This window comes from Myxocyprinus asiaticus, chromosome 8 (genome assembly GCF_019703515.2).
Source record: "Myxocyprinus asiaticus isolate MX2 ecotype Aquarium Trade chromosome 8, UBuf_Myxa_2, whole genome shotgun sequence".
In the NCBI taxonomy this organism is placed as follows: domain Eukaryota; kingdom Metazoa; phylum Chordata; class Actinopteri; order Cypriniformes; family Catostomidae; genus Myxocyprinus; species Myxocyprinus asiaticus.
In genome coordinates this window covers 5,801,117-5,827,082 of record NC_059351.1, presented here as the reverse complement: position 1 = coordinate 5,827,082, position 25,966 = coordinate 5,801,117, and the positions used below count along the sequence as shown (strand labels likewise).

The following is a 25,966-nucleotide window of genomic DNA, read 5'->3' as shown; positions in this document are numbered from 1 at the left end:
ACCGTTTTCAAACAGGTTTCCCAAACACTCCATTGGTTGAGAGTGCAGCGTGCATGCTTACCTCTGTCTGCACCATGGCTGGTCTTTGAGTACGCAACATTTTGACCGTTTGGAAGATGTCGACTACTCCCTCATAACGCATCCTCTCCAAAACTATACTCAGAGTGATAAATACACCTGTCCTCCCAACACCAGCGCTACACACACATGTGAATGAAATGAAATGTTACATAAAAGTACATCATTTCTATTAAATCATTATAAAACAGTCTGTCATGGCACACGGTAAAGTAAAACAAAAACGGTAAGTAAAGTACCGTAGCACATATTTTCCATACCTGCAGTGTACTGTGATTGGACCATCCTGACCAAACTGCTCTTTTGTTTTGTGCACTTGACCAATGAAATCGATGAAGCCCTCACCAGACTTTGGCACGCCCTGCTCGGGCCAATCAGTGAACTGAAACTGCCGGACTGTTCTGGATTGGCCGTCCTGAGAGAGAAAGGTACAGCATATTGTCAAAGCATTATGAAAGTAAAAACAGCTTAAACCAGTCAAAGCTGGATTGTTAGTCTTAGCTGGACTCCCAGCCTGGTCAGGCTGATCTGTTTACTGTTTCAGAGGGATTTTGGGCACTTTTCAGATGATCAGGATGGGAGACCAGCTAGAACAGTGGTTTTCAACTGGTTTTGCTTTGGGACCCAGATTTTACATTAGACATCTAGTGCGACCCAACACAGTAAAAAACGTAACCTGTATTTAATGTAGCCTGGGTGGCATTTTATTTTTTAAATCTTGCATAGTTTTGTTCATAGTTTTCAAGTATAATGACATGTATCAAGTTTTTTCTCCCTTTCTCCCTTTGCACTTTTATTTACAGAGCAATGCCAAATAGGCACAGGCAAGATCATGGATGGCTCCTCATTACAGTGGTTAGGTCAGTGTGGCTAGTCTTTCTAAGTAGCATAAACACATTTAGAAACCTTAACTACAACTGCCACAGTTGTAATAAAAATGAGGTCTAACAGATTCTACTTAATAGATTATTTAATATGAAACTAACTTTTTTGACAAACTACCACAGTTACTTTTACTACTGTAATCATTTTTAGTAAGGCTGATTACTGTATGTGTAATTTGAAAAACCTTTTATTTAGGCGCATTGCACAGTGTTGCTCAAGAGGTTTAACTTCCTCCATAGCACTTTAAACTAGAAAATTCTCACTAGAATTCAAATGGGTTGCATCAGTTTTGCGGTCTGCACCGCAATATTGAGGGAAGCCTGGTTGATGCGTGCGCACTCCAGAGATACAGTAGGTTAGAGCAGAGCAGATTATTGACATGAGTGTTTCTGTGATGGCTCACACCATACTCGATCAGAAACCAGTGTTCAATTGATTGCATTGCGAAAAAATCATGTTGCAGATGAGAAGCGTGTTTAGCACGTACAAAGCGCCGAACAGGAGGTTATCATTAAAGAACATTTTCAATGGAGGGAGAACCATGGCATTGTTTTTTCCCTGCTGTCCCTATCCGAACAGACCCGTCACCCACCAGTTGAGAAACACTAAGCTAGACCATTTCATCACCAGTTTGGCCTAGGCTTGAAGACCAGCTAGACCCGTTTAAACCTAGTGGACACTACACGACTCAAGCTCGACTGGTCTGCGACGAGAAGTCTTAGATCTCACGACGAATGGTCTTATTGTGCGCGCACTCCTGCGACATGCTGAGACTAGTCCCAGATGCTATGACAGTTTTGAAAACAGCTTGATATCTAGACGTCCCGACAAGTGAGAGACCGTTATGAGCCAAAACCAATTAAATATAGAGAGCGCAAGAGAAGGGCAAGGTATTAGGAAGCAGGAGTCAAAAAAATAATTAGAAAATAATGTAAAATAAAATGTCCCCAAAATCTCCCTATTTTTTTTCCTTTGCAAATTAGTGCAAATAAGCGTAAAAACGGGCACGAGCCGTTATTTCATGTTTGCTGAAAACGGAGAGCAAAGTATTCTGTAATAAGAGACAAAAAAAATTAGAAATTAAAATAAAACATCACCCATATCTCACTACTCGCTTTTTTTATTATTTTCAGCAGTTTTTTTTCTCCCCTTTTCTCCCCAATTTGGAATGCCCAAATCCCAATGCACTCTAAGTCCTCGTGGTGGCGTAGTGACTCGCCTCAATCCGGGTGGCGGAGGACGAATCTCAGTTGCCTCTGCGTCTGAGACCGTCAATCCGCGCATCTTATCATGTGGCTTGTTCAGCGTGTTACCGCGGAGACATAGCGCGTGTGGAGGCTTCCCGCTAATCTCCGCGGCATCCACACACAACTCACCACGCGCCCCACAGAGAGCGAGAACCACATTATAGCGACCACGATGTGACTCTACCCTCCCTAGCAACCGGGCCAATTTGGTTGCTTATGAGACCCGGCTGGAGTCACTCAGCACGCCCTGGATTCAAACTCGCGACTCCAGGGGTGGTAGTCAGCGTCTTTACTCTCTGAGCTACCCAGGCCCCCGCTTTTCAGCTGTTTTTCTTTTTTTTTTTTCTCCTTTGCAAATGGTGCCAATAAGCGCAAAAACGGGCGAGAGCTGTGTTTGTTGGCATGTTATCAAGAATAAACAACGTGAGTTTGTGAATTAATTTCATAATCTTACTTTTAAGATTTTGGGGGAGCCGTTTGAAACAGGACAATGCTAAGGGCAGCTATAACGGACGTTTTTTTGCTGGTTAGGTACGGATTTAAAGGGAAATAAGCATACAATCGGAAAATGTAAAAAAGCGAATGCATGATCATGCACAATAGGGACACAGATATGAGCAGCATGCACACTAGAAGCTCAGTTACAGGTACCGTACTAAAATAGAATTCTGCTCTAAATGTTAAGTTTGCAAATAATTAAGAGAAACTTTATGCCGGTTTTTAGCACTTTCTCATCTTTTACTTTTTTGTGCTTTATTATCATTCAGTAATACACAGACATAATGGTTATGTATGTCCACATAATATCAGAGACTCTCCTCAAAATTCGAACACAAGTGGTCAAAAGAGACGACCAGGTGTAATGGTGATGTTCCTTGCTTGTACATTTGTGACCGGATCACCCAAAACGCATACCAGTGTACACATGGCCTCAGTAGGGGACGAACGGTCATGTGGTTGATACACTACAGTCTTTTAGTGTGCGCACCAGCACGACAAAAAACAAGACTGAGAGTCGCAGAGCACAGACTACAATTTGTGTAGTGTACACTTGGCTTTAGGCTGGTTAAAGTGTTTTTTTCAGCAGGGGTGTGGTCACGTTTTTAATGAGTGTGTGACATACCCTTGCATCCGTGACTTTAAATTCTCTCAGAATATACTGTGGCATGTTGTACTCTGCCATGGGATCCACCACAAAGTACTGATAGCGTGCTGACCTGTCAGATGGCCAGTACTGATGACATTTCTCCTGCATAAGAAACAAAGGAACAAGTTAACACATTACCACATCCACAATATTGTGCAATTTAATCTGTTGCAGCTTCTGAACAATAGTGCGTGTGTGTATGTGAACTAACCCTTCCCATTTCTCTGAGTTTCGTAAGCATAACTACTATAGTAGAATTGTGTTCCCAAAGCATCCTCCAGTAATCTTCAACTGTCTCAGCCAATGGCCCCTGAGTTGCAATATACGCACTCTGCTGCCTAGACAGTGTGAGAGAGATGAAAATATCAAGAAATGAGAATATCACAAGCTTATTAGTGGCTTGTTTGTAGTTGTGGTGTCTTGTTTCATTTATAGTGATAAATGTAACAACAGCAATCTCAATGTACCTGTAGCCATCTATAAAACTGCCATTCACATAGTCTGAGCCCTCCACTCCTCTGATTGGCTGCAGACACACGCGTGTGGTTTCGTATGGCATGATATTGACCAGTCGGTTTTTGAACTTATTGCACGGGAGGCTGGCACTGACGAATCTGGAGTTATGTGCTTTAGCATTAGCTAATCGCTGTAAAGGAGATACAGAAAAAATGTAATAGGAGAACAATTTTGGAATTTCCTATAAACGTATAGACACACTGAAAAGCAATCTGCAACTGATACTCATTGGCAGGAAAAAAAAATAATGTATAATAACCATGTACACACTGGGAAGTTTTGGGAGTGACGACTGAATTTAAAGGGATAGTTCACCCACAAATGATCATTCTCAAATCATTTACTCACCTTCGTGCAGTCTCAAACTCATATGACTTTCTTTCTTCTACAGAACACAAATGAAGATATTTTGAAGGATGTATGATGTGTTTTTCTCCATACAAGTCAATCGGTTCGAACACTTCCAAGCTCCAAAAAGGGCATAAAGGCAGCATAAAAGTGGTTTAATCCATGTCTTCTGAAGCGGTATGATCGCTTTAGGTGAGAAACAGACCACATTTTAAGACCTAAATCACTATAAATCTTGACATCCAGCCCGATTGGAACACAGTGCTAGATTCAAGACAGTGATTCTTTGATGATGCATTTGGTTGCCAGATCCTCAATGCATCAGTAAGACCTTACATTTTAAGTTTCAGAATCAGAATCAGAATGAGCTTTAATGCCAAGTGTGCTCACATACACAAGGAATTTTTTTTGGTGATAGGAGAAACAAGCAAGTGCACATAGAACATTACAGTGAGACACAGAATATAAAACAAGGTAAGAGTATAACTAGGCGTACAAAAAAAAAAAAAATAGGACATACAGAATGGTGTATGTACATGTGCAAGTAGTAATAAATGTGCAAGGTAGGGGTATGTACAGTTATTGAATTAAATATGAGTGAATATACATATGTACATGAGATATTTATTTACATTATTGCACTATGGGGGAGTCCTGAAGGCAGTTTAATTGTTCATGAGGAAAATGGCCTGAGGGTAAAAACTGATCTTGTGTCTGGATGTCCTGGCGCTCAGTGCTCTATAGTGCCGGCCAGAGGGCAACAGCTCAAAGAGGGAGTGTGGGGTCCAGAGTGATTCTACCTGCACGTTTCCTCACTCTGGAGACGTACAGGTCTTGGAAAGTGGGCAAGGGGGCACCAATAATCCTCTCAGCAGTCCTGACTGTCCATTGTAGTTTCCTTCTCTCTGATTTGTTGGATGAACCAAACCAGACAGTTATAGATGTACTAAAGTTTATCATCAACCCTTTGGCAACCGCAGTACATTTTAAAAGTATACAGGAATTTTTCTGTACACATTTTTTTCATGGTGAAAACCCTGACCCTGGCAACACTGTGTCTGGTTTGTGTACAGCATTCTACACATGCGTTAAGCAGGCAAGTGTGTGAACAAGCTTCTCTCATGAACATGCCAAGGAGACTGCGGATGTCAAGATTTAAAGTAAATAGGAACTTAATTTTTAGTCTGTTCCTCACCTAGAGCACTCAAATCGCTTCAGGAGACATGGATTAAACCACTCGATTCATATGGATTACCCTTATGCTGCCTTTATGTGCATTTTGGAGTTTGAAAGCAATGGACACCATTGACTTACATTGTATGGACAAAAACCTCATACATTCTTAAAAAAAATCTTCAGTGTGAATTATTTAAAGGAATATTCCGGGTCCAATACAAGTTAAGCTCAAGTGACAGCATTTGTGGTATGATATTGATTACCACAAAAATTATTTTTGAATTGCCCCTCCTTTTCTTTAAAAAAAGCAAAAATTTGGTTTACAGTGAGGCATTTACAATGGAAGTAAATGGGGGCCAATTTTTTAACGTTAAAAACTCACTTTTTCAAAAGTATAGTCACAAGAAGTAAACAATATGTGTGTTAACATGATTTTCATGTGATAAAATCACTTATTAACCTTTTCAGTGTAAAGTTATAGCCAATTTTACAACTCCATTGCCATGACGATGTAATGTTAACAAACCTTAAAACCCTAAAATGGCTGTAAAAATGACAATTTTTAGCCATTTAAAATGACAAGTTTTAACAGAAGAACTAATGAAAGTGCTTTTATAAAGCTTCACATTTCTGCCTTTAAACCCTCCAAAAATTCGCCTCCCATTGTAAGTGCCTCACTGTAACCTTGATTTTTGCTTTTTTTAAAGAAAAGGAGAGATGTGTAAAAATACATTTTAGTGGTAATCAGCATTATACCACAAATGCTGTCATTTAAACTTAACTTGTATTGAACCCGGAATATTACTTTAAATGATCAGACTGGAGTAAAATTAACATTCAGCAATTTTTCATAAACCTGCTTCAACAGAGGTGCCATTCTTTGTTTATGCTCTTTAAATAGCACTCTTTTTTTTTTCTCCCCTTTTCTCCCTAATTTGGCATGCCCAATCCCAATGTGCTCTAGGTACTCGTGGTGGCGTAGTGACTCACCTCAATCCAGGTGGCGGAGGACAAATCTCAGTTGCCTCCGCGTCTGAGACCGTCAATCCGCACATCTTATCACGTGGCTTGTTGAGTGCGTTACCGCGGAGACCTAGTGCGTGTGGAGACTTCACGCCATTCTCCGCGGCATCCACACACAACTCACCACGTGTCCCACTGAGAGCACGAACCACATTATAGCGACCACAAGGAGGTTACCCCATGTGACTCTACCCACCCTAGCAACCAGGCCAATTGGTTGCTTAGGAAGCCTGACTGGAGTCACTCAGCACACCCTGGATTCAAACTTGCGACTCCAGGTGTGGCAGTCAGCGTCTTTACTTGCTGAGCTACCCAGGCCCCCCTTAAATAGCACTCTTAGTCTTTCTGGAGAGAAATGTGTAGGCTGATGTAGACCTCGGGGCTGGTACAAGCAACTACCATGGGTAAAGAGACAGTACCAAAATCAGAAAAATGAGTAAAGACATATACATCTGCTCCTGTTATATTCTATCATCGCACCTTAGACAAGCTGTCAGTGTCCAAAAAAGAGTGCCAACGTCACAGCATTAACAGCTAGTTGTTCTGTTCAGTTCTGTACACACCATGCAGATTTAATGTAATTGTAGTTGTCATTCCCTAATGTTTTCAGGAGCGGACCGGAAAAGTGTGTACAGAATGGGATTAAGCACTCAGCAGAGGAGGAACAACCATTTCTAGCTGCAGTGTGTATGTGGCCAATGTCACATTTTGAGACATTAATTTATTATAGGTTTTTAAACATTCTTGGGCTTAACTCACTTTAAACTCCTGCTCCATTCCGCTGATGTGCTCTGGCGGCTCCGTCTGAGTTAATCTCTGGATGTATGCATAAAGGTTCCGCGCTGGCACCTCGGTGTTGCCGCAGGAAACAGCCTCCAGCAGCGCTTCATAAATAAATACATACTGCTCCTCTGTCTGTACCATGTAATTTCGCTGAGATCGCATCAGGTTCACATGACCATAAACATCTATCGTCTTCTCCTGCTTCAAACGCTCCAGCATGGCATCAATCACAATGAAGCAGCCTGTGCGACCCACACCAGCACTGAGAAAGAGAGAGAATAATTCTGTCAAACTCTGCATCACAGCACTTAGGCTGCACAAAAAGCATTAAGTGCACAGACGGACAAACAATAGAGCTGCAGTGAAAGTTCTGTTGAAATTCCGTTAGATATTACATTAGTCATATAGTCAATACCATTTAGGCCAATGATTATATAGTCCGGTGGTTCTAAACTGGTTTTGCTTTGGGACCAAGATTTTACATTAGGCATCAAGTGGCAACCCAGCAGAACCAAAATAGATTAGCGTACAAAACTAAGTAAAATGACATTACGAAAATTAAAATCAAAGATTGCAATTATTTATTTATTTTTCAGACTGGTCACACTGTGAATTCGGCAAGCGGAGGTTGAAATTTCTGCTGCTAAAATCAGTCTGTGCTTAGATAAATTTGAACCACTGCCCCCCAGTGGCAGGAGCTGAAAATGTTGATGACCAGTTTCCAGGGGATGTCCACATGGTGGCGCCAAAAGAGAGTTGTAGTTTTAGTTGTAAATGATGTAATACATTCAGCAGGAATGCACATTTTTTTAATCCCATGCCCTAACCCAAACCTAAATCTAACCATCAGTAAAATAATTCTACTTCGAAAATGCAACATTTGAATCGCGCTAACCTTTGTTTATGTAAAAGCGATTACTTCCTGGTTTCCATGGGACCTGAACTCATGTCTCCAAGATCAGTTGTGCCACAAAAACAGGTAAACATATTTGAATTAATGCAAAAATGTCTGATTGGGGATGGCGCTTGTCAGTAATTCAGCAGAATGGAGTTGATTTCAGGGAACATGAGCGTAACAACATGACGGAAGCAGCATGACGATTTCCATTATGATCTTGTTGATTTTTATACCAAACCAACACATTGTGGTCAGTACAAACCATGTTTATCCAGGCTGCAACTGAACCTATATATGCTGTAGTCTTGGTTGATTTGTTTTAGCTTGTGTTGTTTTGTCCATGTTGGCATTTGCCTAATCAAGTGACAGATTAATTTGAGGCAAAATTCACAGAGTTTGATCGAATGCACAGCCTTTGACGTCACTAGCAAAAGATATATCCCTTTTAAAAGTTATTAAGCCTATTAATTTTGTTATCCTAACTATGCATGATTATATGGTTGGTTGCATTTTATTATTTGCATTTAGCATTGTTTTTCCCTGTTGTCCATGACCCAATCAGAACAGACCTGCGACCAATTTTAAGGTTGTGATCCACCGGTTGAGAACCACTGACACTATCAATACCATTTAGGCCATTGATGTCAATGATAAAAAAGAAACGTAGAAAACTTCTTCGGTCCCTGTCACGTCTCGCTTGAAATGTGTTTATGGGTTTATTCTGTGCCGTTTACCTGCAGTGGACCACAATGGGTCCGGCATCAGGGGGGTTGCAGGCTTTGACCCGTCTCAGGAAGGCCAGGAAGGGAGTGGGATGTTCAGGTACCCCCTGATCTGGCCATGCAGTGAACTGGAACTGACGAACCTCTCTTTTCTCTCCACTCCCACTCTTCCCAAAGAAACAACGCAATTCAGCACTGTATCATAAGCTACACTACTATACATATATTAGGGGTGGGAAACACAAGGTAACTGGCGATATGATATAATATCGATATTTAGGTCACGGTACGATATTATTGCGATTCTTTATTTTTGGTGTTTTGCGATTCAAAACTACGATATATTGCGATATTTCACTCAATGTTTCTCATTCGTCTTCATCGGACTTAAGAGAACTGCTTCCAAATCACCAAATGTATTAATATAAAAGTGCCAGTTTACAAAACAAGGCCAGGTTATTTCCTAAAATCTACATACAATGCAAAGCCATAAGCATATAAAACCATAATGGCTCCCTATTTCTGTGGTTAGGTCAACGTAGCTTGTCTTTCTAAAAATAAATTATAGTATTTATGAATTCAATAGTAGCCTTAATACTTTAAAAACATTATTTATTACAACACAGTTTCAATACACAAAAGTATAATTTATTTCACCTAAAAGGTTAGCCTTTTATATCGTGCAAATATCGATACAATATCACGAGGAAAAATATAATGATGCTTTATCATATCTATTTTTTCCCCCACCTCTAACATATACAGTGCATTCATAAAGTTTTCAGACGCCTTCATTTTTTTCACATTTTGTTATGTTGCAGCCTTATTCTAAAATGCTTTAAAAAATTAACATCAATCTACACTCCATACCCCATAATGACAAAGCAAAAACTAGATTTTTGAAAGAGAAAAAACAGAAATATCACAATGACACAAGTATTCAGACCCTTTGCTATGTCACTTGAAATTTAGCTCATGTGCATCCCATTTCTCTGGATCATCTTTAGATGTCCCTACACTTTGATTGGAGTCCACCTGTTGCAAATTCAATTGATTGGACATGATTTGGAAAAGCACACACCTGTCTATATAAGGTCTCACAGCAAAAAATGCATATCAGAACAAAAACCAAGCCATGAGGTCAAAGGAATTGCCTGCAGAGCTCAGAGACAGGATTGTGTCGAGGCACAGATCTGGGGAAGGCTACAAAAAAAAATGTTGGCTGCATTGAAGGTTCCTAAGAGCACAGTGGCCTCCATAATTCTTAAACGGAAGACGTATGTAACAACCAGGGCTCTTCCTTGATATGTCCGCCCGGCCAAACTGATTAATCGGGGTAGAAGGGCCTTGGTAAGAGATGTGACCAAGAACCTGATGGTCACTTTGGTTGTGCTCCAGAGATCATGAGTGGAGATGGGAGAAACCTGCAGAAGGACATCCATCACTGCAACACTCCACCGATCTGGGCTTTATGGCAGAGTGGCTAGACGGAAGCCTCTCCTCAGTGCAAGACACATGAAAGCCTGCTTGGAATTTGCAAAAAAGCACCTAAAGGACTCTCAGACTGTGAGAAACAAAATTCTCTGCTCTGATGACTCCAAGCGTCATGTCTGGAGGAAACCAGGCACCGCTCATCACCTGCGCAATACCATTCCAACGGTGAAGCATGGTGGTGGTAGCATCATGCTGTGGAGGTGTTTTTCAGTGGCAGGGACTGGGGGACTGGTCAGGGTTGAAGGAAAGCTGAACGCAGCAATATACAGAGATATCCTTAATGAAAACCTGGTCCAGAGTGCTCAGGACCTAAGACTGGGCCGAAGGTTCACCTTCGAACAGGACAATGACCCTAAGCACACAGCCAAGACAATGCAAGAGTGGCTTAGAGACAACTCTGTGAACGTCCTTGAGGGGCCCAGCCAGAGCTCGGACTTCATCCCAATCGAACATCTCTGGAGAGAACTGAAAATAACTGTCCACTGACGGTCCCCCTCCAACCTGACAGAGCATGAGAGGATCTGCAGAGAAGAATGGCAGAAAATCCCCAAATCCAGGTGTGCAAAGTTTGTCGCATCATACCCAAAAAGACTTGAGGCTGCAATCGCTGCCAAAGGTGCTTCAACTAAGTACGTTAGTTGAGTTAAGGGTCTGAATACTTATGTCAAAGTGATATTTCAGTTTTCTTTTTAATAAATTTGCTATCAAAAATCTGATTTTGCTTTGACATTATGGGGTATGGAGTGTAGATTGATGTGAAAAAACAATAATTTAAAGCATTTTAGCATAAGGCTGCAACAACAATGTGAAAAAAGAGGTCTGAATTCTTTATGAATGCACTGTATATATACTAGCACTTCTATATACTACCTATTGTATATTTACTATTTATACTACCAGATTAGAGTGGAATACAGGTTTTCATTGTCTTTTGTATAAGTATAATATAATTCTTATTTATGAAGATCTGTCGTTGCACATACAAGACACCACAAGTCTAATAAATAAAATTGTAAAATTACATATGTATAAATATTCAAATGAAACAGATTGCAAATAATGGTTTTGTTTGTAAAAATGGGCCAATGAATCATGCACTATAAGACCAGTAATATGCATTAAGAAAGTAAATACTGTAGTTCATTTAAATTTCATGTACATTTTTAGATGGCATTAGGGTACATATGAGATGGTAAAACTGTGTTTGTGTGTGTGTACTGTGCTTACATGCTGATTTCTGTTGTTTTGTTACCTTAAAGAGAGCAAAAGTCCTAACGCAGTAGGTTGCGAGCTCCACTGTGTCCAGTAAAGAGACCTGCGTGAGTCCGTATGTCTCTGTGCCTCTGCTGGGCCAGTACTGATCACACTTATTCTGCACACAGTTCAGTAGAAGCTTACTAAACCTCTTACTGTTGCATATGTCTTAATGTCAAACATCAGAGGAGAGCTGAAGAACCAGCTGAGACAATCACTGATATTTATCTGTTGCTTCTCATTAATAACAGTCCTCACAATGGTTGTCTCAATCCACTCAGATATTCCAAGGGCTGTTGTCAAAAATCATTTGTGTGAACTGAATCTTTCACTCTCTAAAAAAATCCCAGAATGTACCGTAAAAACTAGTGGGCATCGCTTGCTATATCAGCTTAGCTTATCAGAAATGTCACAATGTCTTCTTCCATCATCAGAAATGAATAACAGAAAAGGTCCACATACATAAAATGAAAAGATCTGGATCAATTGTATGTACTGTACACAAAACATACAACACTCTTATATATAGCCCATTATATTAAGTATCATATTGATAAATAAGTTGCTTTTATCATCATATATCATTAAAAACCCGAATCTTGTGCCTGAATTCATATTCAAGATATCCTGATTCAAGTCAAAGGGAAGTAGGGAATGGAATGAGACACAACCTTTAAGAGTACATTTTAGCATGCAGTGATAAAATATCAAGTTGCACTCAGAAATAAGTGAGGGAGAGAGGAAGAGAGAAGACAGAGATCAGAAAAAGAGAGAGAGGGTGTAAAAAAGGGTTGAGACAGAGTTAACAAGAGAGTGAGAGAGAAAAGACGTGATTCACTGAGTATCAACCATTCAAGTGAAAAGTGAGAGTGATCTAATTAGCCAAGTGAGACGTCTTGCCTTTGAGAAGAAATACGAAGGCATCTGGAGAGTAACAGACAAAGAGTGTAAGACTTACTCTGTTCCAACACACTCACTGATAAATATGAAAACATTAATGGTATGTTTGATCATACAAAGGTTAGTATGGAAGGTACGTTTCTTGATGAGTCTGAGAAATTGTCGTCAGTAGCTGTTTCAAAACCTAGTGAGCTGCATACCTAGACAGCATTTTTAGGCATCATATGCTCACTCCCAATGCAAATGCTTTTCCAAACAGTAGGCAAACCTTAAGATGCCTTCTAAGATACCTTGTTTTGACAAAGTATATTTCATATATCCTTCACAGATAAGGCAACCACAGAATGTACTGCTACAAGCTCAGTGAAAATATTTATTCAACATACAGTAGTGGACATGCAGAGAGAAATGCTATTTATACTGTAAATATTCTTATAATTCATTCAGTACGGAACAGTTTCACTAAATAGTTCAGTCTAAATAAACAGTCAACACCAGAGGATGCGCTAGAAAAAATCTTTATCTGTCACTCTGATGGACTGAGTTGTAAAATTTCCATCATGGTCTATTTTTATCTGTTATACTCGTTTTAATTTTAAAGTACTACATTTAGGAGCATATCATCCATTATAATGGCATATCCATAGCAGAGGATAGGCCTAAATGATATATATTTTGACCTCCCAAATGTCGGAATATTTGAAAATGCACATACATGCACAGTTTCATAGAACTTATTTCAGTATGCCTTATATCACAAAGTGTCACAGATGAGAAGCACACACATCTCTGAAGTTCTAATGCAGGTACTCCTCTATAATAACTGACAATTCTTCTCTAAAAGTAATTTTTGCGCTTTCATTAAATGCAAGTAAATGGCAGAAACGATGCACCGTTTATTCGCACATTCATTAGCTATTATAAAGCTTTATTATAATAAAGTAACACACTAATCATGTAGTAACAAACTAACGTAATGACTAATGTATGCAGTCATTAATTCAGAGACCCTCTCCTAAAAATACAAACATATTTGGTCAAAAGAGACATGTATTACCAGATGTTACTGGTGATGGTGCCTGTTAATAGACATCTTAACACAACCAGGCAATAAACAAGGCACACACACACAGCGGTAGTATGTATGAGAGAGACAGTGAAGTCAAAACTGATGCACTAGGCTAAAATGTTTTTACATTTTTTTTTATCAGGCAAAATGATGGACAGCATTTGAAATTATCCATCAATATTTATACAAATCTATAAATGATGGAGAGTATTTGGTTAAAGCAACCCCCGGTCAACACCAACACTAACCCTAACCCTAACCTAACACTAACCCTAACCACTAACACTAAACCAAAACCTAACCCTAACCTAACCTAACCTAACCCTAACCCCTAACCCTAAACCTAACCCTAACCCTAACCTAACCCAATATCTGTGTGTTGTGTATTTTTTGCTGCGTTCCATTTCGGAAGTCGGAGCTCCGAGTTATTTGACCGGAACTGACAAATGGAATGCCCCCCGATGTCGGAATTCCTACTCGGAAAGTCGGACAAACTCAGAGGACTTCAGAAAGCAAGATGGCTGTGAAGAGCATCGACTGTAGTATGCTGTGGGTTTAAAGTTTTTGCACTTTTGTCTTTTTTGTGTCCAATTTAGTAAGTCGTATACACAATACTGTATTACCGTTGCCTATAGGTATGTTGCTACGATCCTGTTATGCGTGAATTACCGCGTAATGTGTTGTTTATAAACTGGTACAGCTAAAATTGGCTAGGTCGCTGCTCTAACAACAACAATGGTCGCTGCTGCTACAAGAACAATGGTCAATGTTGCTACAACAACACTGCCTAACATTACAAACCGTAAAACAGTTTACACATAACAGTTAGGCAAATTTATATTGCAAATATACGTTTGTACTTCCATAGGGCATTGCCCTTTGTTTACACCGCTGGTTCGATTAAAACGTGGTTAACATGTTTTGATACAATCAAATACGTGGAAACATTAACATACCTTCTCCACTTTCTGTCATCTTTCTCGAGGTCTCTTAGGTGAAGGGCATACTTATTTTGTAGCTCTCTGTACTCCAAAAGAGCTAGTGCAACACTTACTTTCTTGGAGGCGTCCATCTTTTTTTCCGACTTGTCGTGTTGTGTGTAAAAGGAACGCATCCAACTCGGATTTCTTGTTTTTTTTTACGGATATGATGTCGATCCGAGTCCTGAGCTCCGACTTCCAAGACAAATGGAACGCAGCATTTGTGCTTATTAAACTATTGTGTCGTTAGCTTAGCAACACGCTAACATCAGACTCCACTGGACTCCAAGTCTTTGCATTACACACAGAATTGCGGTGAATGGGTGTTCCTGGAGTAAAAATCCAGGAATCTTGAGACACGTTCTTAAAAGATCAAGTTCTTGACACGGCGTCTTAAAAATGCTCATGCAAAGACACGGTGAAAAAACAGAGAGACTGTCTTGACATCCTACTAGCGCATGTTAACATAGTGGAACAATGTCCACCAATTAAAAAACAGAAAGAAAAGTAGAAAGTAGCTCCCTATGAAAGCAGCTCATAATGTTTTGGAACAGAACTTGAGTGTGTGCTTCATCTAGATGTATGACTCCAAATATAGTGAACACGAGTGTGCCTGTCTGTATGCGTTTGGTTTAGTACACGTACCCTGGATTTCTCCTCAAGTTTGGTGATCATGATGATATTTGCTGAGTTCTGCTCCCAGACCATCCTCCAGAAGTCACTGAACGTGTCTGGCATGGGGCCCTGGGTGGCAATGTATGCACCCTGTCTGCGGTACCCATCTATGAAGTTGGCATTGATGTAGTCACCACCAGGAACACCTGCAGAACAGAAAAAACACACTCATTTGATTTCTATATTTCCATTAATAAACTTGAATAAGTGTAAATGTAAATATAATTCAAGTCGCAGCAACTGTGAGACATGTAACACTTCAAAACGAAGTAGCAGCACAAATCAAATAGAAACAACCATTAGAAACCACTGGAATGTCTTATTTCTCATGAATGCACACAACAAATGAAATATTGAGATATTGAGCACACACGCTCTCACCGTCATTGTTGGAGAGTGATACTCTGGTGTGATCGTAGGCGATGACATTGGCGTATCTGTTCTTTGGCTTGTTAATCTCAAGGTTAGAATGTTCCCATGAGAACTGCTGCCCTGGATCAATAGACTACAAAAAAGAAAGACATGCACTATGAATTCCACACCTCACCTGACATCAATGTTGCCTCTAATTTTTTTTCTTGCTTAAAAAACCTATTTCTACTTGGTGGATCTGAGCACCTGAGCAGAAGCATATATATATATATATATATATATATATATATATACACATACATACAGTATATATAGTATATAGCTATATACATATACACACTACAGCTAAATTCGGTTGCCAGTTCACCTTTTAGTGCTTAATCCTGTTCTTTACACACACAGTTCAGTAAAATACGGAAGTGACAACTGCATTCTACAACCGAATTAACTACTGAAAAATTCAGGTAGTGACAACCGCATTTTCATAAATTCCAGGTAGTGTGTATGGAACCGAACTGAACAATTAGTTGTTAATGACGTGGTTAATAGCATGTGTGAGATGTGCCTGTCTTCTCCTGGTATAAATCATACAAACAGAGGTATGTGTCTTCATTCATTCATATATTCCAGTCTCTCTCTCCACTGTAGTTTTCTTATCAGCCCTGCGGTCTTGGGGTAACATGAACATTACTGTCGAGAGAGAGAGCGTGCAAGCTGTTTAACAGCAGCCGCTTAGATGCGCATAAACAAAACACAGCGATTCTGTCAACTGCAACTAACTAATCATTGCCGGATAATAATTCGTCTCTGGTGGATAATCTCTTTGCTTAAAGGGATAGCTCACCCAAAAATGAAAATTCTCTCATTATTTACTCACCCTCTTGATATCCCAGGTGTGTATGACTTTCTTTCTTCACCAGAACTCATTTGAAGAAAAATAGAAGAATATCTTAGCTCAGTAGGTCCTTAAAATGCAAGTGGATGGTGACCAGACTTTTAAAGGTCCAAAAATCACAGACAAGTCAGCATAAAAAAGTCATACGACTCCAGTGGTTAAATGTATGTCTTCTAAGCTACTGTACAACGTTACTGTACAGTTCTACTCAGTTGTAAACAGCACTGCTCTTCCGGATGTGTCGAATGAGCGTCAGTTCTCACATAAACATGCCAACACAATTACGTCACACACGCGTACTGCTGTTGAATGGAAGTGAAGCTTTATAGTTAAAAAGTACTTAAATATTGATCTTTTTTGCACCAAAAGAGATCATATCACTTTAGAAGACATTAATTTAACAGCTGGAGTCATATGGATGACGTTCATGCTGACTATCTGTGATTTTTGGAGCTGATCACCATCCACTTGCATTTTAAGGACCTACTGAGCTGAGATATTTAAATATTTTTCTTCAAATGTGTTCTGCTAAAGAAAGCAAGTCATACACACCTGGGATATCATGAGGGTGAGTAAATAACGAGAGAATTTTCATTTTTGGGTGAACTATTACTTTAAAACTAGCGAGCACAAAACTGGTTACACTGGTGTGACTCTTGTATCTTGTTTCAAATTTAGGGGATTCCCTCCTGCATTTAAATGCGGTTGTCACTCCTGAAACTTTGTAGTGTGTACGTGGCCTATATGTTTGTGTGTAATTAGGAAAAATAATATATGATAAATAATAAAAATGTTAACTAGAGTCCATACTGTCATTTTATTGTCTTTTTTTCTCGAATAAAGAGAAAAACTTAAAATAACTTGTTTTGTCGAGATATCTTTTGTCGAGACCAAGAACGAGAGAAAAATAATGCATGGCTTCTGTGGGTTTCCATGTGCCACTTTGAATTTTAAATCTCTGTGCTGTTCGCAAATTAATCTTCTTGTAAGGATCATACATTTCGTTCTGATTCAAGACATTTCTAACTTTTTCATGCGTGGGGGAAACAGTTGAAAGGGAACATGCCCTATTTTTCACACATTACATACTCCTCATGTTCTATGTGATAAAATAAGGGCTCACTCAAAAATTCCTACATGAAAAAGAACTCAAGGCACAATATGTTATGCTGTAATGTGGTGCTAATATACATTATTCATTGGCCAATATGTTTTTAATGTACATCCTGGGGGGTGTGAATCAGTGTTTGTGTGTATGCATGATCTGACCTCATACTCTTGAGAGAACCTTAGGTTGTCATTGGCTTTCATCCTCTCTATGTGGCCTGGCAGTTCTGAGATGGATACTGGAGGGTGGCTGGTCATGCCTGTCAATCACAGCATCACACACACATACAGATCATTTGAGCTCTCAAAGACTCTGCACACTAGTATAGATTACAATACAGTAAGAAGTAATACTACATAAATGTTACTACATTTGGAATATAATTGAAAAATAGCTGATTTCATGTCTGTTATGGTTGCCTTCTAGCTTTATTTAAAAACAATAGAAGGCTATGGTATGTCCCCATTTAGACAACTAGGTACAGTATAAGGGAGTGTGTGTGTGTGGGTCAGGTTTAGCCTACATTGTGGGGACCAGTCAATGTTCCCAAGGAAAATGGCTTAATGAACATTATATAATGTCTTAATGACAATATAAAACTGCAAAAATGTTTGTGTGAGGGTTAGGTTAAGGGGTAGGGATAGGGTTAAGGGATAGAAATCCATTAGCTCAATATAAAACCAACAGAAGTCAATGGAGAGCCCCCACCATAATAGAAAATCAAATGTTTGTGGTTATTGGTGTGTACGAGCCAGTTTGTAAAGTGAGGCGGGTGAGAGCAGAGAGGTAAAAGCTTCACACACTGCAGCAGGTGTCGACAAACACCCCTGTTATTGGCCAAATGAGTTAGAAGATGTGGAAGCCAAACAAGTTACTGCATATGTGCGCATTAGTTGTTAATGCAGACTCCAGAAACCAAAACTAACTTGATAACCGACGATAACCGATGATAGATGCACGAAAACCTAGGAAAGAGAGAACATAATGTTGTGGTCTTCAAGGGAAGCTGGAAAGTGAATTCCTCTGGACTGTGTCTTCTGGATTCTTCTGAATTGAGTGTGTGTGTTTGTTTGTTACATGTGTTTTCATAGTGTATTACCAGCCGTTGGGAAGTTGATTCTACGCAGCTCCACTGGGTCAGATGGATGCTGGGAACTCATGGCTTTACCGCTGCTGGGAAAACTGCACTTCGTGCCCTCCAGCTCTGCCCGCTTCCTGTAACATCACACGCACAGGAACATTAAAGCAACGCTCACTTAGCAGGAAGTACTTTATATTGCATTTCAGTCGTAATTAAATGTTCGGAGAAATATGATACACAGACCTGTCTGGTTTGCTGGTTCGTGCCCAGATACAAAAAGGGAAGTAAAAAAAATACATTAATAAAAATTTAGCTTCTGCATTAGAAAAAGTTATAAAATCTGTGCTAGAGCGCAACAGTAGGGTTCCAGAAGTAAAAATCCCATTCATTTTCTCCATAGAGAAGCTATAATGTACAAAGATTTCAACACGGACCTTCCATGGGCTCTGATATTGTTAAACACACAAGTTAAGAAGCCACAAATTAGTAATTTCAACTTAATAAAAAAAAATAAAAAAAACATGTTTAATAGCCAAATTCCTGATGTAGAACTACACTACCCATAATCCTAAAGCGGGATCCACCAATCAGAGAAGTCACTGTTACCATGAAAATGGCAGCGACCATTCATTCCAAGGAAGCATTGCAAATGACATAATCAACTCTCCCTACACTATTCTTTATCCCATTCATCTTAATCATGTCCTTCACTCCTCGTCTTATTCTCACTACACTTCTTCAGCCCCCCCCCACCCCACTTATCTCATCTTCTCTCCTCCTTTACTTCCTCTTTTAACACACTGATACCATTTAATCTCCATTCACCTCTCTATATATCAATCACTTTCCTGCTCACTACTCTTTCTCTCTCACCTCTTAAAGAGAAGAATGAGGATGACTATGCTGATGATGAAGATGACGGCCAGCACTGGCCCCACCACCCATAGAAGCCCCTCCTCCTCGTCTACGATTGGCTGTGGCTCAACGTCAGAGAACAGCACGGCATCAGAGAATGGACTCGTGGAATACACGGTCTATCAGTCAAAGAGCAAACAGACACATCAGGAAAACCAATAACAAGTTCAAAATACTCTGCAAGAAATTAAACCGAAAGATCTGGAGATAATTTTTAGCCAGGGGAACATAAACTAAAAATTATTGATTCACTGCACCTTTATCATTTTTTTTGGTTCAAACAATGTTAAGTTTCTCTGAGAATGACGCTCACACACTATAGAAAGTATGTAGAATAGTCAAAGAATGTAGAATTACCACAATGGGTGCTATCATTACATTATCACTGTGGTCCCCAAAATGAGAGAGAAGGGAGTGACTTACATTCTGGCCCAGTTCAAGAATAGCCAGTACGAAGCAGACATACTCCTGTCCATTAAGAAGCGGTCGGTTCAGGAATGCTCCATACACACGTCCATCTCCTAGTTTAAACTCAGCTGGGAGATTCTGGAAATGAGCACTGATGTATGGTTTTGCCTCTGCTTGCCTCCGCAAACGCACAGAGTGACCGGTGCCATTAATCTCTCTCAGCAACTGGTGAAACCAGCAAACAAGGCAAGCACAAGACACATGTCAAATTAATATAGCTCCCATATGCTGAACACATGCCTTAAACAACAACAGTGATTTGTTTGCACTATTGCACAAAATTATTACATTTAAACAACTCTTTTTAAAAAGATTAAAACGCAATTAAAACTCATCATTTAAATTCTGTACCTCATCAATGTTCATCTCATCTGGATCACTCCATAAATTCTGGAAGTTTCCTCCTCGCTGCCTCTTAAGAGGAACAACCACAATGTAGAAACCCCTTCCAAGAAAAATTATAAATTATAATTATCAGTGAATCTCTTGAAGAAATACCCGGGTCATACATTATTTCAGCCCAAAATCAAATAAATATTATATTTTGCATTAAGAAAAGTATGCATGTTTTTGAGACCATTAAGATTTTTCCATTGTGACATTATTTTCATGACAATTAAGCAACATTCCCCCCCAAATTCTCATTACTGCAATGCAAATTTTTTTTATTCTCATTATAGTAATGTATGATTAAATAATGTATGATTATTTTTTCACATTATAATAATGAGAATGAGATTTGTTTTGGAATTGAGAACTGGGGTGGAGGCTAATTTGACATGAAAAAAATAGTGGTGTGTTTAGCTGTACATAGTGAATGTGTGTGTGTGGAGGTGTGCTCAGTGTGGGTGCATTCATTTGTGTTTTTCTGACCTGACATTAGCCTGTCCCTGGACAGCGGGCAGCTGCAGTGTAGCAATGCTCTGGGTGCTGGTCTTGTCCAGCAGCTGAGGTTTCTTGGTCAGCAGGTTTGGAGCTGTCATGGCGCCCGCACGGTGCTGCAGGCCTCCAGTACTGTCAGCTTTACTGGTTAACAGGAAGGTGTAGAGAGAATGAGGCTTTAGCTTAGTGACCAACTTCTGGCCAAGCCGCCCATCCACCTCCACACTCTCACCATCTCCATATGAGATCTGAAAGCAAGATAAATTGGAATAGTAATAAATCAATTAAAAATGCACACTTCTCCAGAACAGATTTTCAACATATTGAGACACACACACTTGAGGAGAGTAGAAAGAAATTAAGACTGACACCTCAGACATATGCTAACATACTCACACAGTCAAACAAACACTGTCATACACTATTCCATCTCCATCCGCAGTATGAAGGGGAAGGTGAGGGAGGAAAAATATATACACACACATCAGAGAGTCAAGACTAAACCCTCCAAGATCCAGATCCGGACCATTACCAGATCCCCTAAGACCCAGATCCAGACCAATACCAGACCCAATAAGACCCAGACCAATACCATAACCTCTAAGACCTAAGCCCAGACCAATACCAGACCATATAAGCCCCTGAACCAGACCAATACCGGACCCCTATGACCCAAACCCAGATCAATACCAGACCTGTAAGACCCAGATGAACACCAGACTCCCTAAGACTTTGATCCAGACCAATACCAGACCCCAAAGACCCACAGTAATATCAGACCCCCTAAGACACAGACCAATACCAGACCCCATTAGGCTCAGATCCAGACAAATACGAGACCCTATAAGGCCTGGATCGAGACCAGTGCCAGATCCCCTAAGACCCAGATCCAGACCAATAGCAGACATATAAGACCAAGAACAATACCTCCTAAAGCACAAATCCAGACCAATACCAGACCCCCTAAGACCCAGGCTGATACCAGTCCCCCTAAGACCCAGATACAGACCAATATCAGACTTCCTAAAACCCAGATCCAGACCCCGACCTAAGCTAGACCATTTAAGACCCAGACCAAGATTAGAACCCTCAAGGCCCAGATCCAGAGCAAGACCGAACCTAAAGACCCAAACCCAGGCCAAGACCTGCGAGTCCATGAACCAGCCTGTGCAATTTAATGAAGTGAGATTTAATGAAGTGAGATAAATGTATCGCATCATTCATGTTTCTTGCCAAGGCAGTTTTCCAGAGCAAACTCTCAAACTGGTTGAGATAATTATCACCATTAGTATGCTAGAAATAGACTGTACTGTTTTCTGAGACCTTAAGCCGAAACCCAGATCCAGACCAACACTTCAAATTTAAAGACCCACACCAAGACAATTAATGATTTATGAGACCCAGACCAAGACATGAAATTATGAAACCAAAAACAAAGCCATGTGGTCTTGAGAGGTCTTAAGACAAATATTACAAAATCAAGACTCAAACTGTGACACACACACACGCACACACAAAAAAATGTCTTACAATGAGTGACTGTGCTTTATTACTGGCAGTGCGTGACTCCCAGGTCAGAAGCACTGAGTTCTTCATAGCAGCTTTTACTTTGAAGTTCACTGCAAACACTATTAAACAGAAAAACAAAGAGATCAGCACATAAACCATCATACATCAATACATCAGCTCACTTCATCAGAACCTCTGGCTTCAAGCATTCCCATGTTGAAAAGAGCAGCATCAGAGAAAAGAGAGCTAGTCACTCTTTTCTCTAGGTGTAAGAGTTTTTCGTTTGTGTCCAAGAGCTCACCTTTAATACAGTGGTTTTATGGGATTATGGAGCACTCCATATTTATCTAGACTCCTTTATAGAAAGATTTCTCACCTTTTTATGCTCTTAGTGGACGTTACCCAACAAGAAACAGACAAACACAGATAAACAGAAAGGATCACATAAAAACAGAGAAAGGGACAGTCAGTGTGTACATCTTTTCAGAGAAAAGAGAATGTGGTGGTTTGTTTGGGAAGGGTGCCTTGATGTGCGAAGATATGCATGTGTCCTACCTTCCTGTGTTGGTTGTGTTCTGATGGATATTGGGTGACTATAGGGCCAAGACCCATGTTTGCTAAGCATGCATACTCTCGCCACATACTCAGTATCTGCCCTTAGGCCAGTAAGAACCACAGTGGGCTCTGTAACATCAGATTCCATGGCAATGTCCGTGCCATTACTATAGCTGACCGCAAACCACACGCGGTAACCTTGGATCTGCTTGTTGCTTCCTGGTCGCTCCCATCTCAGAATCACAGATGTGGAGTTAATGTTTTCAGCCGTTAAATTAGCCAAAGACGGAATGGTTTCCAGAATGCTTGCATTTTGAGACCTCTCTGCAACCTCAAAGCGACATTCCGTTGTGCCTGGGATGGTAACTGTGTCCTCTGTGGTAGTTACCATCACACTTGGGGTTAGAAGTGTGACCTGAGAGCTTGAACCATAACCCCACACACTACGGGCTGCGAGATGGAACACATACAGCACCCCAGCGCTCAGGGACGAGACAGTGTAGGTGCGTTTGTCAGCATTAAGCTCCAATACCATGAAGGAGTCTGAGGTTGGGTCGGCCTGGCCGTATGAGAGCCTGTAGCCCAGCACAGGAGACAAACCGGCTGGAGGAGGCTGCCAGTTCAGCAGGGCAGTGCCATCCTTCGATGATACCACTGAAAGAAGGGGCAAACCTGGCACTGTGTAGCAGATAACATGGGGTATTTTAATATTGTAGTGATCAAGACTGAATATGTAAAGCTGTAGCTGTTTCATACTATTTTGTGGTGTTACTGAGAGTGAAACACTTGCTTTTGTGGTTAAGGTGCTGTAAGTGATTACAGCCATTTTGCAAACTTACGCAAGATTTCCATATGTGTATTTGTGATCTTGTGGACTTGCAATGGTAAACATTTGCATGCGTCTGTAAAGTCCATCGTCATGAAGTCAACAAGACTGTAGGGTTTCACTTATGTCATTTTACGACACTGAAGGGCATTCCCATGCACCCCTTTGTAGCAGCTAAAAACAGCTGAAAATGGGGGCCTGGGTAGCTCAGTGGTAAAATACGCTGGCTACCACCCCTGGAGTTCTCTAGCTCGCTAGTTCAAATCCCAGGGTGTGCTGAGTGACTCCAGCCAGGTCTCCTAAGCAACCAAATTGGCCTGGTTGCTAGGGAGGGTAGAGTCACATAGGGTAAACTCCTTGTGGTCACTATAATGTGGTTCGTTCTCAGTGGGGCGCGTGGTGAGTTGAGTGTGGTTGCCGCGGTGGATGGCGTGAAGCCTCCACACGTGCCATGTCTCCATGGCAACACATTCAACAAGCCACTTGATAAGATGTACAGGTTGATGGTCTCAGACGCAGAGTGCCCAATTGGGATTTGTCCTCCGCCACCCAGACTGAGGCGAATCACTACGCGACCACGAGGACTTAAAAGCACATTGGGAATTGGGCATTCCAAATTGGGAGAAAAAGGGAAAAAATCAATATAAAAAAAAAAAAACAGCTGAAAACAGCCCTGAAAACCTGAGCTCCTTAAATAATAGCATCAAATGAATATACTGAAGTATTATCTAATTTTTAAAAGTTTCTCTGTTGTGAATTCCTCACATTTGGGCAGTTTAGGATATTGCATTAAGTGTAGCATTTTTTTTTAAGAAACGGCATATTCACAACACAATTAATGCATTCTGACTAGCGTGTAACTAGGTGTTTATTGGCTTCATTGTCTTTGCAGACAACTCAGTAAGTTGTAATACTAAGTTTATGTTGTTGATATACAGTAGATGATAAATATACATATAGGATGCATTTGAGTGAGGTAATTTACCTGTTAGTATTGTACATTGTAAAGGTGTTCAGCTTTTTTAGCTCACAAAGTTTACATTACATTCACAGAGAAAATCTATAACATAATATGGCTGGATTACTTGAATCAATTCTTCCAAGATGTTTCTTTCATTAAAATAAATAAATGAAAGGGGGCCTGGGTAGCTCAGCGAGTATTGGCGCTGACTACCACCCCTGGAGTCGTGAGTTCGAATCTAGGGCATGCTGAGTGACTCCAGCCAGGTCTCCTAAGCAACCAAATTGGCCCGGTTGCTAGCGAGGGTAGAGTCACATGGGGTAACCTCCACGTGGTCGTGATTAGTGGTTCTCGCTCTCAATGGGGCGTGTGGTAAGTTGTGTGTGGATCGTGGAGAGTAGCATGAGCCTCCACATTCTGTGAGTCTCCGCGGTGTCATGCACAGCAAGCCACGTGATAAGATGCGTGGACTGACTGTCTCAGAAGCGGAAGCAACTGAGACTTGTCCTCCACCACCCGGATTGAGGTGAGTAACTGCGCCACCATGAGGACCTACTAAGTAGTGGGAATTGGGCATTCCAAATTGGGGAGAAAAGAGGATAAAAATGTATATTAATAAATAAATAAATGAATAGTTTTAGTGCACTGTTAATATTTTGCTATATTATTTGTTTCTCGTCATATTTTCGTCAACAGTATGTTTTAATTAAAGCTGTTTGATTATCGTCATGATACATCTTTTTTGCCTTATCTTTGTTATTGTTGACAAAATTAAAAAAACCTTCGTCAATGAACATTTTCATCAATAAACAGATTTTTCCTGTTTGCAGAGGCTAGGGATGTCCCAGAGTCAGATGTGATTTCTTAAGACACACATTTCAGTGATATCTATCAGAAAGTAAGGACAACTTCTGTGTGCTATTAAAAAAAAAAAAAAAATGCTTACAGCACCTTTGGCCTTAGATAAAGTTAACAGCAAGAGTGTCTATCAGTGCATAAATTTGTGTGCATTTGAGTGTGTGTACACACATGAGGGTTTAGTTCTGATGACGGTAGCTTTGCTTTTTGCTCCATCGCCTTTTGAGGTGAATGCAGCGACAGCAACAGAGTATTCAGTGTTCGGCCACAAATCAGACAAAATCAGCTCCTAAATAAACACATACACACCTTACTGAAATCTTAGTATACAAAATGCAATC

At 40.3% G+C, this 25,966-nt stretch overlaps 1 protein-coding gene across 1 annotated transcript in view; it reads right to left on the bottom strand.

Annotated features, from left to right (window-relative positions):
• LOC127445273 (receptor-type tyrosine-protein phosphatase S-like) overlaps nucleotides 1-25,966 on the bottom strand; it is a 102,266-nt gene that overhangs the window by 3,120 nt on the left and 73,180 nt on the right. The window contains exons 17-35 of the mRNA XM_051705209.1: nucleotides 22,447-22,544; nucleotides 20,908-21,164; nucleotides 20,386-20,479; nucleotides 19,990-20,199; nucleotides 19,525-19,685; nucleotides 18,895-18,906; nucleotides 18,670-18,785; nucleotides 18,497-18,535; nucleotides 17,732-17,829; nucleotides 15,577-15,700; nucleotides 15,166-15,341; nucleotides 11,570-11,689; nucleotides 8,836-8,990; nucleotides 7,180-7,465; nucleotides 3,825-4,003; nucleotides 3,569-3,695; nucleotides 3,334-3,459; nucleotides 339-493; nucleotides 62-197 (exon numbers count right to left, since the gene is read on the bottom strand). Of these exons, the coding sequence (XP_051561169.1) occupies nucleotides 62-197; nucleotides 339-493; nucleotides 3,334-3,459; nucleotides 3,569-3,695; nucleotides 3,825-4,003; nucleotides 7,180-7,465; nucleotides 8,836-8,990; nucleotides 11,570-11,689; nucleotides 15,166-15,341; nucleotides 15,577-15,700; nucleotides 17,732-17,829; nucleotides 18,497-18,535; nucleotides 18,670-18,785; nucleotides 18,895-18,906; nucleotides 19,525-19,685; nucleotides 19,990-20,199; nucleotides 20,386-20,479; nucleotides 20,908-21,164; nucleotides 22,447-22,544 (2,669 nt within the window). The remainder of the gene's footprint in view (nucleotides 1-61; nucleotides 198-338; nucleotides 494-3,333; nucleotides 3,460-3,568; nucleotides 3,696-3,824; nucleotides 4,004-7,179; nucleotides 7,466-8,835; nucleotides 8,991-11,569; nucleotides 11,690-15,165; nucleotides 15,342-15,576; nucleotides 15,701-17,731; nucleotides 17,830-18,496; nucleotides 18,536-18,669; nucleotides 18,786-18,894; nucleotides 18,907-19,524; nucleotides 19,686-19,989; nucleotides 20,200-20,385; nucleotides 20,480-20,907; nucleotides 21,165-22,446; nucleotides 22,545-25,966) is intronic.